The sequence below is a fragment of the Mercenaria mercenaria genome, chromosome 4 (assembly GCF_021730395.1).
Source record: "Mercenaria mercenaria strain notata chromosome 4, MADL_Memer_1, whole genome shotgun sequence".
Lineage (NCBI taxonomy): Eukaryota > Metazoa > Mollusca > Bivalvia > Venerida > Veneridae > Mercenaria > Mercenaria mercenaria.
This window is the reverse complement of record NC_069364.1, coordinates 69,951,115-69,969,659: the sequence shown is the minus strand read 5'-3', so window position 1 is coordinate 69,969,659 and position 18,545 is coordinate 69,951,115. Positions and strand designations below refer to the sequence as shown.

General features: G+C 35.6%; 1 protein-coding gene across 1 annotated transcript; it reads right to left on the bottom strand.

Annotated features, from left to right (window-relative positions):
• Positions 1-1,672: 1,672 nt before the first annotated feature.
• Positions 1,673-12,935, bottom strand: LOC123552968 (snake venom 5'-nucleotidase-like). The gene is made up of 9 exons (XM_053542259.1): positions 12,618-12,935; positions 8,862-9,075; positions 6,950-7,135; positions 6,286-6,483; positions 5,218-5,349; positions 4,396-4,518; positions 3,879-4,034; positions 2,112-2,306; positions 1,673-1,785 (listed from the first exon to the last, which is right to left on the bottom strand). Exons 1-9 carry the CDS (start codon positions 12,933-12,935, stop codon positions 1,673-1,675), a joined length of 1,635 nt encoding a protein of 544 aa, XP_053398234.1.
• Positions 12,936-18,545: the final 5,610 nt, after the last annotated feature.

Here is an 18,545-nt window from a genome sequence, read left to right as displayed (position 1 = left end):
GACTGTTTTCAATGAGGCGTAACTCCTGAAGGCGTAGTCATAATCATGTCAAATTTGCGGTGCAGTTAGTAAAAAGATTACAAATCATAATGACATAATTATTTCTTGTTTTGCTTCATTAAGTATATAAAAGCTAGAGAAAAAGTATACGTTATTTTTGAAGAGCCCTCGTACATAAACGTTTGTTTTAGGAGTCATTGCTTATCTAGAAACCAAAGAAATGTTTCATAGATACTGTCTGTATCTTCCGTTGATCTTCCATTTGTAAAGTAAATATGATGTTTCGCCTTCTATCGTGAAAGAAACAGTATTCAGACAATGAAAGGGAATTCAGTACGAATTCATTAAAATGTGTTTTGTTTTCAATTCCATTGGAGTAAAAGAACAGGGCATACATACCCCGCCTGACGCTTCTGCTCCGCCGAGCAATAACGGGCCTCGTTATTTTCACCTACCCACATTTTATTACTTTCTTTATTGTCAGGCTCAAAAAAGTACAGCCACGTCTCATCACCTGTCATAATTTCTATGATACGCCTAAGTTTTTTGTTGTTGTTTTTTGGACGAGCAGGGCATAAGCTTTTTCTACCCTCTCCCTTTTGCTCAGGGGTCAATATATGCGGTATCAAAAGTGCACAAACCTTGCAGGTTTAGCTTTTTTCTTTTAAAATAACACCTGACGAAGTAAGGCCCGACATTCCACATATCTGCTCCAATGTGCATCTTGCATCTTTCTCGATTATTTTTTTCACAGCATCAATGTCTTTGTCAGACACTGCAGTCAGAGGACGCTCTGGACGGGCCTCATCTTTGGTGCTGGTTCTCCCCTCATTAATCAGAGATACACACCGTACATTTTTTCCAAAATAGAGAATTTATACAAACTAAATCACCACCAATTATATCAAGCCAATTACGACAAAGCGCCTAGCAGTACAAACGAGAGAGCACATACCACAGCAAGTCCATTAACCCGATAAAATAAGTTTCGATGCTGCTTTATATTCACACCCGCTTTGTACTACACATTTGTACTGGTTCAACATTTGCATATATTTATATGCTCAAATCTCTGTTTTCATGTATCGCAAATCATTTTAGTCTCAAAAGCCACTGACTGTTTATATAACTTAGCAGTTTATATAGGTAGCGCCAATTAATATAAGGATAATTCAACGACGGAATATATCTGAACACGTCCACATCTTAAAATCATACTTTACTCACCTTTTAGTATGATTTAGCGTGTAACTCGTCCACTGTATTGTATACACCAATGTTAAATAATCTAGTTGATTTGCGAGTCCGTCTTTCTTATTGTATCCGTAAGTATAAACAGTAAGTAAATGCAAAGAACTTTTTGTCTAACGTGGCACCGACACAATTATAGGTCATATGGCGACTTTCTAGCTTTGATTGTGGAGGAAGACCCCAGGTCATTGTTTCATCACAGGCGGGCACCTGGGTAGAACCACCGACCTTCCGTAAGCTAGCTGGATGGCTTGTTCACATGAAGATTTCAACGCCCCGAGTGAGGCTAAAACCCACATCTAAAATAATTAAATGATAATATGTATAAATGAAAACAATTCAAAGAACCGAAGAAACTAAACGATGATATATAGAAATGAAAACGATTCCACAAGAAGCAAAAACAAATCTGAAGAACATTTCACTGGTCCTGAGGAAACTGTGTCCACGTGGAAATGAATCCTTCCCTCTTTTGTGCATACACAGGGTTATGCCTCTTGAAATATTCCATCACTATGGAAACATCCAGATTATCTAAAGGAGAGAAAATGTGTGGATAAGATTAAGATTTGCATAAAACAATATCAGTGAATGTGTCATTGATAAGAATCATCATCTCGTCAGATGAAATAAACAATACAGTAAATACAAATACATGTTGTATATCTTTTGCGTTTCAATCCTTATCTCTGTGGTATTAAAAGACGAAGCATATATCGAACTAATATGCAACATATTGCATTGTGCAAAGCAAACTACCGTAGAAACAATACAATTTCATTTTTGAAGACAACAGCGGGTTTGAGTTTTAACTAAACAGAATTAAACGACAAAAAAAAACTCAACCAGTTTAAACTTACTATACAGCTGCCGTCTTATCGGCGAGAACTTGTACCCATCACCACCGTCGAGCAGGAAAGTTGATGCAAAAATGTTATAAATATCGGATTCATTTAAAGGAATATAAGTAGGGATATCACATTCTAAACATCTTACTTCCACGGATGAAACACGTTGGCCAACTGGTTTATGCAGGTTATAAACAACACGCATACCTGAAAGGTAATAACCGGAAAAGCTAACGTTGAGCGTTATACGAAAGAACTACAAAAAGGTGAAAAGCAAACGGAACATCGGTACTCGTAGGACCCCGCCCACTAAATATATAGTTCAATATAGAATTGTTGTCAAACAGCCTTTTGCAATTGAAGACATTGTGTAAATAAATATGGCCAATTGAACATTTCTAAAGTAAGTTTTAAGACGACTCTAAAAAAGATAGGAGAATGTTAACTGAAAAGTAAGTAGAGTTATTGGTCTTTGCCTTTATGCCCTTATTGCTGTGTGCAATTTGAATAGATTCCTTTCAGTACTTAAGTAGCTATGCTCCAGACAGCTAAATTTAAATAAAGGTACATATTGCAGAAAGTAAGCAAGGAAGACTTATTTTCTAGTATACTGCATTTCTTCTCAATGTTCTCTTTTATTTTGCGAAATTTCACCAAATCCCTCTGACAGTATTGTAGAAATGCGTTATGAGTTAATTCAGTGAAAGAAGGCGATCAAATAAAAGTAAGCCAGGTAGAGTAATGGTTCTTGTATGCTGCAATTTCTGTTAATGTCTAGTCATTTACTGAATTTGCTTTTGTTTAAACGTCGCACCAACAGAATTATAGGTCGTATGGCGACTTTCCAGCTTTGATTGTGGAGGAAGACCCAAGGTGCCATACGTGCATAATCTGTCTTTGTGTGGAGATTTAACAAATGACACAGACAAACAGATGAACGATCGGACAGATGGACACACATACGGACCTTCTTACAAATGGAAGTTTTTATACAAAATACCCAACATGTGACAGAAAGTAACTCATAAGCAGTACGTAATAGATAGAATTTATCGTTACCTATTGTTCTCAGTAATAAGCAAATGTATTCTCTTTTACTCAAACAGACGGACAGACAGACGGACAGAGGACATAGTAATTACTATAGAAGTCTTATACTAGTCTCTCAAACTAGAGAGTGTCACCTTTCCGACTTATTCCGAGGATAAGGAGGTATATTCATAATGAAACAGAACATTGGTGTGAAATTTTCAAAACCAGAAGCATTGCATATATACACTAATCTTACTTATGTCCTTTTAATTGATGTTATTTAGCAGAAATGTCTTTTTAACAAACATGAAAGTTCAGTAAACCCCTTTCTATAAGTTTAGATGCAGGCGATTCGGGAATAAAACAAGTAAAATATTATAAGATAAAATTAACAAGTGAAAATTCACCCCGTACTTAGACTCAGTTTTATCTTTGGGAGCATGGGTTCCATATAATATCTGTATAACAGAATTCCGCTTGAGACCGTGCTAGGTGAGTTAGGGGTTTTGCACCTCTCACGGACAGACTCGATCAAACCAAGTCTGCTATTATTCTGTTTGGTTACATTCTATGCTTTCAACTGTTCTTCTTATTGATTTTAAATTTATCAAGAAGAACGTACTTGTCAAATAATGTTATAAAAATATTTCGCAATATTCACTGAAAAATACAAAGAGCGACAAACAATGAAACTAAAACTGATAAGCAAAGTGTCGATTTCATGAAATATCAGAAGAAAGAATATACCAGACATCTGAAGAAAACGACCATGCGGATTGTTCTCATTTATGTCTTGGACAGATATTTCCAGCTGATCTCGTAAGTTTTGTCCAGAAATGGTAACCATGTCTACAATGTTTCCGAATGGCATAACGTCCATTATATTCCTAGCTATAACAGGTCCTGTAAAAGACTATTATTAAAATACTATTTTGCAGTTGAAGACATTGCGTAAATAATCTTGACCTTCTGCACATTTCTTATGTAAACTTTACGACCAGTCTAAGATAATTGGGGGTAAGGGGGAGTGTAGAGTAATAACTGAAACGTAAATGCAGTATTGTTCTTCGTCTGGATGCGAAAAGTTTACTTTTATGAATAACATATGGATACATGATAGATATTTTATTCCCAAATGTAAATGAAATTACATATACACACGTGTGTATTAAATTTTTGTTTACATTTATCTTTACCAACTTGATTGTAATTGAATTAAAAGGACTAAATTGAAGGTCTACTGAATATTAGCACTGCAACATACCCTTATCAATAGATGTCCGAATGTTACCGCCGTTCCATATGGCAATTGCAGCAGGTGTCCATTGGTTTTCAGGGTGGGAATAGTTCACATGATAGTCAATTATAGCATCGGTTATAAGGTTTCCTATATTCAAATGTACATGCATATGGTTACAAAACCTTGGAATTTTTTCAACACAGGTTTGACTGTGCTTTGATTTGTTTTCTGTCTCAATAACCGACTCGCAATTTTATAAGATTTCATCCAGATTACATTGCTATTAATTCCAAATGATTAGTGCATAAAAATAATAATAATGGAATTATAAAATCGTTACCATGCTTGTTCCGATAATACGAATTTATACATTTGCTATTAATCGTTCTTCCAATAATTATATGTGTACAATTACCCCCACTGAGTAATGTAGAGGTATATTCATTTGTTGAATAATGCAGCTGTCGGCCTTTTAAGAGAACGTTGAAGAAATTTTAAAAGCTACTCCTACAACTGTAACAACCAGTTGACAACAAATCAATATGCAGTTATGCATTTAGTCATAGATATATCTAAGAATGTTAATGAATTTTATCAATGGCTGCGTTGTACACTGAATGACCCTGGTATAATCGTGTTATAAAAATATATTCAGGTGTGTTTATTGGCATCCTACATAACAAATGAGTCGGTTTTGTAACGTTTCTAATTTGTTGGCCAAAATGGCATGCTTTAATTTATAGAAATACACTTTTCTGAAGATGAATTGCGACAAACGCGTGTAAAAAAGAGGTAAGAAAGAACTAACGATCTACCCATTTCTACTATATCGACTGGGCTAATTACCAAGGTTGCATTCCCTTAGGCGACAGTGACTTCTTTCCCCGTCCAGATCCACCTTCGAATATCCAACAGTTTTCGTACCAAGACCATCTACTTGTAGTTTCCAATCACGCATATACCGCAGAATTTCTTCATCTGAAATCAATTAGATTTACATCTAAAAAACTGCATAAGATCTGTAAAGAGATCCTTTTGAAGCATTTAATGGAACAAAGCAAAATAATAGCAGACTCGGTTTGACTGAGTCTGTTCGTGAGAGGTAATGTAAAGTGCAAAACCCCTCACACCGCCTAGCACCGGCTTAAGCGGAATTCTATTACAGTTAAAATGAGTGTACTCCATGATCCCAATGGATAAGAAATTATAACAACACTGGATCGAATTCCATACATAAGACTGATATGATGCACCAAGTCACGAATTGTTGTTGTTATAATCAAATTCACTTTCTTCTTTGATCATACAAGGCGGAAAAGGACTCATTCATTGGTGTCTAGTTCTTAAATCTCACCAGGACTGGGTTGTTCAGGCCTGATTTGTCGGACATTTTGATGTTTTGTCTTTTGCATAGGCATGGTGTACATGTGTATTTTGATTTTAAGGGCTGTTTTGAATATAAATTAACAAGAGCATTTTTGCATTACATGTGAGACCATCTGTCGCCATTGTGCTTGTGAGGGATTCACCTGTTACCGATACTTATTATTTACATTTTCCTGTGACTTCGGGGCATGCTGATCTGAGGTTAAATGGAGGTTGGCGGTTTAACCGCCCAGTGTTTGCCACTGACCTTATAAGGACGTGCCTTATTGTATTTTTAATAATTCATCAGGTCCTTGTTGTATGTGTGTGTTTTGCTTTTTCTATGCGTGCGTGCGTGCGTGCGTGTCTGTGTGTGTGCGCGTGTGCGTCCGTTCACCACAGTGGACGTGACTTTTCTGTTGAATATCTATCCTTGTTTCTACTCATTAATTCAGTGGTAATGTTTTCATGTAAAAGTAGCAATTTTAGCGACAAATAGTGAATACTAGTACTGCACATGTAATACAGAATTTTACTACACCAACCTACCTTCTTGAACGCTTGAGTCTAACAGTATAGGATTTCCAGAATAATTTGTAACCGTTCCTACTGAGTCAAATATAATATTAAGATATCCAAGATATTTTCCGTGAGTGTTAGCTTGAACAACTAATCCTTTATTCCCTCCGATCTCTTCAACAATAAATGGATACGGTCCATCTATTTTCTCTCCCGAGGGCTGGTCACCTGTGGGCAATGAATATATAACACAAATTATTCATTTACGGAAACAGTAGTATCAAATGTTTCGAGTAATATTTCAGATCATTTTTCTTGAAAAAAAAAACCAACAAAAAACGCTGTTGATGTCCTTAAATCTAAGTAGTTGTTCTTGTATTCAGATAATGCAAGTAAATTCTCAAAATAAAGTTTTGAACACAAGACGTTAACAATTTTTTTAATCAAATCTGCAAGATTCTTTCGAAATATATATCGCAACCCAGCAAAATAGAGGTTTTTGTGAGAGATAATGAGGGATAGCCACTGAAAACTAAAACATATCAGTTTAGTTGAGTCAGTATGATTTACTTTGAGGGTAAAACTTCACTCAAAAACCAAAGGAAGAAACTTGACCTGATAGCCTTTACAGTCTATCACAAAAGGCTAATGCTGAGAACCTTTTACATAATGAAACCCTGTATTGTTTGCTTACCGTTATTAAGGAAAATATTAGAATGACCGCCAAAAACCACATCTATACCATCTATAGTTGCAACTTTTCTGTCTATGTCAAAGCCAGCATTTCCTAGAGCAATAATCTTGTTGACGCCTTTTGACTGCAGTACAGATACTTCATATTGAACAGAACTTATAATTTCCTTGAACCTGAATGATGGGCCTGAAATACAAAGCTCAAGATTTGCAAAGAGCTTATTGTATAGCGTATATTAAAAATTAGATATATGAGCCTTTTATTATCAAAAGATCAATTACAGTGCATAAACAAACAGTCAATATACACTGACGAGATATGAAAACGCAACAAACATATGCTTGAATATATTTTGTACTTCAAAAAGAGTCACCTTAAAATGTTCAACACATACACATCTCGATACTCTATACCCATTGTGTTAATTTTGCGGTCTGTTGTGCTGATGAAATTTGAAAGGTAATCCTAGAGTCTCTGTGGCCGAGTGGTTAAGGTCACGGACTTCGAATCACTTGCCCCTTATCTATGTGGGTTCGAAATCTCACTTGGAATGTATAATTCTGTCATGTGAGGAAAAATTACAGCTGGTTCACGGAATGTCAGTGGTTCTACCAATGCCGTGCCTGAAATATACCCGGAGCGGCATCTGATTCTTCCTCTACAATAGAAAACTGAAAGGTCGCTATATAACCTATATCTGCATCGGTGTGACGTTAAACCCAACCAAAAATTAAACAAAATTAAACACCAACAAACAAAACCAATAAAGGTAATTATCAAAACTCAGTAAAGTCAGCATGAAAGGACAGGAATAATTAGAAAGACGTAACGTTTCCTCTCGACTAGAAATGACACTGTTCTGAACCATTTTCATTTGTTTGTTTAAAATAAATCGATAAATGACAAGACTAATAATCTGTCATGTGTTTACGAATCTGATAGAAATATCCGTCCCGAGGGCACCTGCGCATTGGTCGGTAATGAGGCTTGCCGGGATCATTATATAATGCTATAAAACTCACTAAATTCATTCATTGTTAGGCTTTAATGACTGTTTTTAAGACGGATAAGACTTCGGAAGTAAGACAGAGAACGGTATCCACTTGATTGCGTTGCATAGCGACCCACTCGAAACGGCTTTGCATTAGGTTTTCGGCCGATTTTTCAGAAATAACCCTGAATAATTCTATGAAAATACACACGCTTTGTTTAAAGAGATAGCTCTTTACATAAAAAGTGTTTTAACAGTTACTTATTCCCGATTAATACTATATTTGACGCGATATTGTCAAAAACTGTCAAAAATCTCCTTCCCCCACCGGACTGTACAGAAGTGTTTGAATAAACGGCACAAATCTCAGCTAAATTAACATATGTGCTAAAACATAGACACATGTGCGCTCCAGGTGCACCCATCGTTTTCATTTGATTAGTTACTAAACAGGTAGAAATTCCTTAAAATCATACTTACAATACCGGAAATTTGAAATATCGGCCATATTTCTCCATCTGATCGGCGTAAAATTCACCGCTCAAACAACGTTGGAACCACTTGATCTGATAAAGCTATGGCCAGTGTGGTTATGTTCTTATGGTAAACTAACGTATTTTGAATCGAGAAATATACTATAAGGAACGGAGAGAAACTATCAAGGTACCTGCATTTTTCGTATTTTACATGAACAATATATTATCAGTGCATGAAGCACTTGTTGTCATTAACAGCACGAGAGTCATCTGGCATGGGGGTGCCAGATGGGTTTTGCCGGCATGGGTAAAATCACCGGAAACACCAGTCCGGTGTGCAAGAAATATTCGAGTACTGTCGGTATAAAATTAAATCATTGATTACGAGCATTCGTACAAACAAGTAGATTTTTGTCATATGTCCCTTTTTCACTATGTCTAATACCTGGATTGGATATTTCGGCTGTTTCCGGTGTGACATATCCCACAATGCCAATCTGTTCTCCATCAACATTTAGTATAGAGGATTTTCGGAACTTCCCTTGCAGTCGTGGTTCATGCATTACGTCAGTGTTTGCACTTACAACAGAAAATGTGACGTTTTCTAAAAACTTCTTTAATCCGTCAATTCCAATGTCAAATTCATGGTTTCCGAGACACTATATAGTATTAAAAACAGTTTTCTATTATGTAATTAAAATAAGCAATTACGCCTTTCATATCAAACAAGCCACTTTTTGTGATTTCGTAAAAACTAAAGCATTTTATTTTTACAAATATTTGACTAAAATTACAAGCACAAATTAGAAAATTGTTCACTATAGTTAATTTACAGGTAACAAGTGACAAACTCTCTGATGTCCATTAAGGTAAATCATAAGATACTGAGAATGTCGGGGATCAGGGATCAGTATCTTTTTGTGAAATTTATACGTAAGCTAGTATTACCAACATTTTCTAAATAGGGATATCTAACTGTCAAGGTAAGTTGTTGTCCTTGAATAACGTTAAAAAAGTAAGAAATTGCATTGTAGTTATGGATCGTTTATGTTTGTAAGGATTTACCGTATTCATTTGTTTAAACTGTGTTTAGATTCACACCGACATAATTTTGGATATTGGCGACTTTTCTTGCTTTTGGTGGTGGCGAAACACCCCTGATACCCCATTCAGACATATTTTAAGCATGGGCGGGCACCTGGGTAAAACCACCAGCCTTCCGCAATGCAGCCACTATGATAGCTTCCTCACATGAAGAAGTCTACTTTCGAACACACAGCGATGAGGGGCTTCTCTAATTATCGGATATTACTAATATCCAGGCCCCAATTTCACGAAAAAACTTAAGTAATTGCTTAGCTAAGTCTGTTATTTCAAATGTTTGCTTTTTGCCCATAATGATTTTTCCTATCTCTCCTAAAGGGGGTGTAGTCCAGGGTCGGATTGAATATTTCATTGTTGTAATGTTTGGGTTGAAGCCAGTTTTCGGTGCCAATGATAATATCTGGATTAGTAGATCTTACCATATTTTCATAGTGTAACCTTTTCTCAACAATGGAACGGCAATTAACAACAAGTAAGTGTACTGTGTTTTTGAATTGCTTGCGTTGTTGTGGCTGACTGTGAGATGTAGTGTGCTTGTTGTTCTTTGGTGTTGAAGTGACTGGGTGATTAGTATCTTGGACTGATGGTGCGGGGATGTGTGATGGGCTGGAAAGGTCTGTGTCACTGAGATTGCTAAATTTGTTAGGAGTTGTGAATGATTCAATGTTTGCTAGACTGGATAATGTGATGTTTATGTTATTACAAAATAAACACTTCCATGCCCAAACTATTGAATCAGTTCCAAGGCGGTCGTACATACTGTCAGAGATATTTTGACAATTGGCATGGTACCAGGTGAAACAAAAATCACATTCTACACCTTTGCAAGACCATGCCACAGGCTGCTCACAAGAACCGCAAGGGAAGATAGAGGATGTATTACCAACAACCTCAGGGATCTGGGTCGGACCAGGGTTTGACTCAATATCGGTTGCAAGGACCAGTAATAGTAAACTTTGCAAGGACCAGTAATAGTAAACTCAGGAATAGTACTATCTTGTATGAGAATTTTTGTGTAGATTTAAGTCTGAAAAATTGCCTGAGTTTGATGGAACTACATACGAGCAGCAGTTTTGATTTGAGACAGAGGGGTTTTATGTCTCTGTCATACCTACCAAGATCATTGACCTGGGCTGAAACTCTCATAAAACCTACTGCAACAAGGATGATGGACAGACAAAGCAGTACCATAGCTTTGAGATGACAAACAGCTTCTTAAAACATGTAAAGTACCTGAAAAATTTGTAAAAATTTCAAACCGGAAGTTGATAAACAAAGAAACCTAAAGAATGACCTACGAACTCAAATAAGCTGTTTGGAAGAAAAGATGTTTCTTTCAGATCGGACTACCAAAAAAGATACTAAAACTATAGCAAATGCAATTTGGATGTTTGTTTTCACCTTTAAAATAATCTCACCACTAAATAACCTTGTGAAAAAGCTGAAAAAAAAAAGATTTTAGACGGGAATTTAGATTTTAGCTAGTGACGTATGCGCATGCGCGATCTTTTATCAAAACTATAACAATAACTTAAGCAATAACTCGATTTAAAAATAGCAGACTCAACTAAGTAAATACTTATGTTTTTTTTCGTGTATTTGGGACCAGGCCATTAATAGTTTTTCTTGAGTAAGTAAATTCATATTGAAAACAAGAGCACCGCCTTGTGGGTGCTGACGCTCATCTGACTTTTTTTTGTATAATAGAACAATTGTCCTACCCATGATGTTCTAAGCCTAAAAAGGGCCATAATTCTTGCAAAAAGCAGGATGGAGTTATGTTTCTTGATGTACATAGTCAGCTTATGATGGTGAAAAACTGTTGCAAGTTTCAAAGCAATAGCTTGAATAGTTTAGGAGAAAAGCTGACCTAAACATAAAACTTAACCAATAAATCTGATATTTTCTAAGCCCAAAGGGGCCATAAGTCTTGCAAAAAGCAGGACAGAGTTATGTTTCTTGCTGTACATGGTCAGCTTATGATGGTGAACAAGTGTTGCAAGTTTTAAAGCAATAGCTTTGATAGTTTATGAGAGAAGCTGACTTAAACATATTACTCAACCAAGAAATCTGATTTTCTAAGTCCAAAAGGGGCAATTATTCTTGAAAAAGCAGGGTGGAGTTATGTTTCTTGATGTGCAGGGTCAGCTTATGATGGTAAACAAGTGTTGCAAGTTTTAAAGCAATAGCTTTGATAGTTTAGGAGAAAAGTTGCCCTAAACATAAAACTTAACCAAGAAATCTGATATTTTCTAAGTACAAAAGGGGCCACAAATCTTGCAAAAAGCAGGATGGAGTTATGTTTCTTGCTGTACAGGGTCAGCTTATGATAGTGAACAAGTCTTGCAAGTTTCAAAGCAATACTTTGATAGTTTATGAGAAAAGCTGACCTAAACATAAACCTTAACCAGGCAACGCCGACGCCGATCCAGTGATGACAATAACTCATCATTTTTTCCCCCAAAAATCAGATGAGCTAAAAAAGGTGTTTGGAATAACCTGAATAAATATCTAAACCATTTTATAGCAATACATGCAGAATTATATTTGCCGTAGGACTCTATTATTAGTGTATTGATTTTCAAAAGATATTTATGTTACAGTGGGGAGCGTCTTTGTATATTACCATAAATCATGACTTTATCACTCTCAATGATCATTTAATGAATTTATATCAGACGCATGCTTAATTTCCCTTTAGCATTTAGAGAAGTAAATTATAAAACTCTTTATATGACAAATGCTTAATTCGAATAAGTGTAACGTGAGCACATCTGACTACACACGTGTTTTCTAGGAAGATTCGAGTTGTGACCACCATTATTTTTACACAGTTTTGAGGAGAGCTTATATATGCTATTGCATGATACACATTACTTGGTTTTATACTTCTGTCTTTCAAGACGTCATGGAATCATACTGAGGACGTGTTGGTCTTCACATTTTAAGATTTGTTAAAAGTAACAAAATGGCTAATGTCGAGCGTTTACCTTAATATAAATTATTGGTGGCAGAAATGAATATTTTAACAGAGCGGGTTTCTGAATTGACAAAAATGGCGAAGGGATAATCAGTCATTTAAGATTTAATGATTTACCATTGCGTCATATCCCAGTTGATTCATAAAGAATGACGTTGCCATTCCACGGTAGACTATAGTCCATGCTGTACCAATCAACTGATCTCCTGCGTCCAACAATAAAACGTTGTCATGACTACCACGTATTTCATGAATTTTTGATTGTCTTCTAGCAACACCTCCGAAACATTTTCCAAGTGCTGCTTCGTTTTCACTACACTTTGACCCGTATTTGTTAAATTGTTCAAACCTTGCACTTACATCATTTGTATGTAAAACTGTTAATTCAAATCCAGATGCTACAATTACTGTTGATAACAAACCAATTAGTTTCATTGTTTGTATTGAGAGAAACGACTTGGTGTGAACTACTTAAAATTCATTTCACAGCATATGTCATAAGTCTCTGTCACAGAAACAAATGAAGTAAATATATTTGAAGACTTTTCAATACCTGTAATGTCGCATCATCGATCCATATGACTGATGAGTATTTAGCTGGTCTGCGCGTAATACTGTATGGATCATATGTGAAATATAACTACCTGTTGCGGGAGAAAATGACTTGACATATACATAACTATCTGTTGCGGGAGAAAATGACTTGACATATACATAACTATCTGTTGCGGGAGAAAATGACTTGACATATACAGACAAGAATCTCCTAAGCCCTTGCTAAAATCCTTATCCCTTCCTAACATCCCCCATGACACAAAATTACTACGCCAGGAAAATGTAACGTATTTATATATCTCACTTTTATGATGGATTTTAGCACAGTGTGTATAATACATGCCTATGTCGTTTGAGGACGTTATTGTGTTCCACGGGGTCGAATGGCCTCCTTGATTTAAGATTTGACAGCAGATCCCCACTGTAAATTGTTATAAATAGATTTGATTTCAGTCGCAAAATACATTTTCTGTAGTGAATGTACTATTCTACATGTTTGTTTCTTTACAGTTTATACATGTTTGTTTCTATAAAATTTGTTTGCATAGTTGAACATATTAATTTTACAGACTTTACATTTTCATTTTTCAGTGAAGACTTGTGATATAGTGGTCTCCATTGCCGACTTCATGTTTTTCATATTCCAGTCACCTCATTAGCCATGTAAGACAAACATCTATCTGGCTTTTGGAAGGTAGATCATTCTATACTTGTACCCACAGGTGTCTGAAATAATTCCCGGAGGGGCTTCTAGGGGTTTTCCAACACAGTTAAATGTGAAACCTCATCATAAGGTTTTTAATTTCTGATTTTTTAGGGATCATAAATTCCATTTAATATTTCGGTAATAGAATTCCGCTTAGTGGCCTCTGTGGCCGAGTAGGTAAGGTCGCTGACTCTAAATCGCTTGCCCTTCATCGATTTGGGTTCGAGCCTTACTCGGGGCGTTGAATTCTTCATGTGAGGAAGCCATCCAGCTGGCTTACGGAAGGTCGATGGCTCTACCCAGGTGCCCGCTCGTGATGAAATAAATCACGGAGGGGAAAGTCGAGTCTTCCTCCACCATCAAAGCTGAAAAGTCGCAATATGACCTTTAAATGTGTCGGTGCGACGTTAAACCGGACAAAATAAAAAAAATGATAAATAGAATTCCGCTTAAGCCGGTGCTAGGGGCCGTCTTACCTCCCATGCACTGACTCAGTCGAACCGAGTCTGCTATTAATTTGCTTGGTGGCATTCAGTGCTTCCAAAGGCTCGTTTTACACATTTTATCATTTCTTTGGATGTGGTCATAGCAAAGGTTTGACTGTATTTGCATTTCTGCATTTTACAGACTGTATTGATGATCATTTCAATTTTATATTCTAGTAGGCAGACGTTTGCATTTATATATATATATATATATATATATATATATATATATATATATATATATATATATATATATATATATATATATATATATATATATATATATATACATTTCATAGTATGCATTGCTGATCATAATAATTATTATGGAATTAAATAATTTAATTCAACATTTCTGGAAATTGATATTGGCGGTGATCCGCATCTATTACAGTAGAATATAAAATTTAATTTGCTCAGGGTATATATCAAAGGGTTATAATGGCAGATCAGGGGAAGCAAACATCATTGATATTTAACAAACTGCATTAGATATGCCCATTATCATGTAGTAAATCGAAGCAAATGACATCACGAATCCACAAATGATATTTTTGCTTTTCAACATGATTAGGCGTTAAAAAATTGTTTGTTTCCGGTATCCCGACCTACCCTAAAGTTTTGGCCCGACCCTAAATATTTTTATGGCCTTGGAGAATATTTTTTTTCAACTTTTTAACAAAAAGTTGCAAAACTGCACATTTTATGCTTTAAACATGGTCAATGATGTTAGAAATCAACTTACTGATGCTCTAAAGGCATAACCCCCTTATTTGTATTCATTTTTGACACAAAAATAATTTCCGAAAAGTCTCCCTTAATAAAAAGATCCCTCCCCCCTCCCACCAAAAAAAAAATCCGACCTACCTACCCTAATTTTTTTAGCATGTTACCGGAAACAAAGATTTTTTTAGGCCTTAGTTACTAGCACGGTGAAATTATATTTTACAAATGGTTCGATTTTTGCACAGTCTTGAGAATGTCGCTAAGAATAAGAAAAAAACAATTTACTTCTTATTCATATGGGGCTGATGGGTGTAGGTATGTTAGTTGCGGGAACGATCATTTACTTTATAGTTTTAAGTTGACTTGTGACAGATTAATAAACAGCGACGCTGCTAGACGCGATTCTAAGTAAGCCTTCAGTAAGTTTTATAAATATGCAATTTTTGTAATGGATGGGAGCCATATATAGTAAAGCAAGAGTGACCAGATATCAGCCTGAACACTTAATTCGCCATACAATATTTGTAGAAAGTTGGAGGAAAATAAATTCTCACTTGATAGTAGATATTATATTAGTGCTTTGATTGCGGATGGCTGGTTATAAAGCAGTGAATATTTGTAAAATGAGCCGTGCCATGAGAAAACCAACATAGTGGGTTTGCGACCAGCATGGATCCAGATGCTGTTCGCTAATGATTTCTCTAATAATAATAGTCTTTGAAATCGAACAGCATGGATCCTGACCAGACTGCGCGGATGCGCAGGCTGGTCTGGATCCATGCTGGTCGCAAACCCACTATGTTAGTTTTCCCATGGCACGGCTCAATTAATTTCAATACACAATATTTTGTTATTCAAATATCTCGCAAAATCAACTGTAAAAATCAGTAAAGATTGAAAACAATATTTATAAAGACTCAGCCAGGAGCTTTCTATACACCCCAGCAAAACCCTCCGCCCAATTCACAGTTTTTAAACGCGTCCCCGCAGTTTCAGCCAAATGGTCCGTCAGTTTGTAATACATACAGTGACAATTTTCAAAAATTAGTGCTAGATCAACTGTCGTCTTTAGACAGCCGTCTAAACAAACCAGATTCCATTGAGCAACAGTTGTCTAACCTGTCTTCAAAACTCAGCAATATGTATACTCGAGTTACCTCCCTTGAGAGTACAGTCCGCGTAGTTGATGCCCGAGTTACAGAAGTTGAAGTGAGCAGAACGCTTGACTCACAAAATGTGAGGAACTAAAATCAAAAAATGTTGAACTTGAAAAGACTCTTCAATCAGAACGAAATAGAGTAGCTAAATAAACTTCTGAGTTTGAGTCTTTGAAATCGGTGCCAGACGACATTGATGACCTGAGAGCCCGATCGATGAGATGCAACCTCCTATCTCATGGCTTTCCAGAGGAAAAGACACTAGCAGCAAGAAAGACTGAAGATTTTGCTAAGCTTGTCCTTAACTACTTAAATGATTCTTTAAATATTCCCAATGCGAATGACGTTATAAAAATTGAAAGAGCGCATAGACTTAGTGCAAAATACGATAATCGCAAAACAAGGCCGATTGTTGCTATGTTTATCCACTATCCGGATAAGCTTTTAATTAAACAAAAAGCACAAGAATTGTGGAAAAGTTATAACTAGGCGATGAAAGCCTCTTACAGTGCTAAGGGACCTCGTGCTACTGATGCTAAAGCATCGGGTACTTCCGACGACAGGCCGTCGGATACAGATGTCATGCAGGATGTAGCACCGACGAAGCCGATGATCAGCATTAGTGATCAGTTCCCGAAGTCTATTCAGGAACGCAGAAAAACTTTACTTCCGGTAATGATCAGCACTAAGAAAAGCGGCAAGTCAGCATACTTATCTTATGATAAGCTGTACATAGACTATAAAATGTATACTGCCGATACAGTGGCATCCTCCGGTTATAGTGAGAGCTAGGAAAATTATCAGGGACATTTATCGTTCCTTTTATGGAATGTGCAAGGTCTTTGTTCAAAATTACAAGACTCTGATTTCTTAAATTTTGTTTGTGATTTTGATTTTCTGTTGTTAATGAAACTTGGAATGCTTCTAGTAAAAACGTAAATATTGACGGTTATGATTGCTTTATTTGTCCAAGTCCGAAATCTAATACAAAGGCTAAACGCTACAGTGGAGGAGTAATTGTATATTATAAAAGCTATTATAAAAACTATATACAATTATTAAACATTGATCATAGAGGTTTTATCTGGTTTAAAATTGATAAACTCTGCTTGAAGTCTAACAATGATACTTATTTCTGCATTTGTTATATTCCTCCGGAAGACTCCGCTGTATACCGAAATGTTAATTCTATTCTGTATGATTTTGATTTCTTTGAATGTTTGAATACTGAAATACGTAAATATTGTAATAAAGGAGATATCTATTTATTAGGTGACCTGAATAGCCGAACGGGAATTTATCCGGATTACATGACTGACCTTAATTTGAGCCGTTATGTCGATTTACCTGAGACAGGTATATCTGGGGCTGATTTACCTGTGCGTGAAAATCAGGATACTAGGTTTAATAATTATGGGTCGAAATTATTGACTCTTTGCAAGGAAAATAATCTTTGTATATGAATGGTAGAAAAGACGATGGTAAATGTTCTTACAATTCAGTATATAGAAATAAACCCGTATCTAGCTTAGTGGACTACGTAATTTCAAACCTTGATAGTTATAAGAATATTTCTAATATGTTTGTTTTTGATGTTAATGAATATTCTGACCATTGTCTTTTAACATTTTCTCTTTGTGGTTGTATAAAAGATATACCGAACGATTATTTAGAATTTGATAAAATTGTATGGAACTCGTCAGAAAATGTAGAGTTTTTAAATCTGTTGCATAGCAAATGTAACAGTTTTAACGAAATAAATGATAATCTGTTACAAGGTGTATACGATATTGATCAGTGTATGCAATGCTTTTCTGATACTGTCTATGATATTTCATATTCATGTTATGGTAAAACATATAATAATCGTCCTAAACAAAAGAAGCGAAAGTGCTATGGTTTAATGATGAGTGTAAATATGCTAAAAAGATGTTCTATGATTCGAAGAGACGTTTTGCTCGTATAAGATCGGATGAAAATAAATTATCCATGCTAAATTGTAGAAAACAATTCATTAAAGTAAAAAGATTGGCTAAAAACAAGTTCTTTAATAGAGAAAAAGTCAAGATGGCTAATATAAGCAAAACGTCTCCTCGCAAGTTTTGGAAATATATCAAAAAATTTAGATCTGCTAATGGTTTCAATTCTAATGTTAGCCTTGATGAGTTTAAAAATCATTTTCAAAATATATCAAATGATACTCAAAATCAGTTCACGAATGATCAGTTTCATTCAGAACGTGATGAAACTGTAAATGTGGAATATCTTGATAGAGCCATTTCTGTAGAAGAAGTTAAAAAAACAATTTGTTCTCTTAAAAGATATAAAAGTTGTGACTATGATAATAATGTTTCTGATTTCTTTATTGATGCAAATAATGTTATATCTCCTTATTTATGTACCGTTTTTAATTACA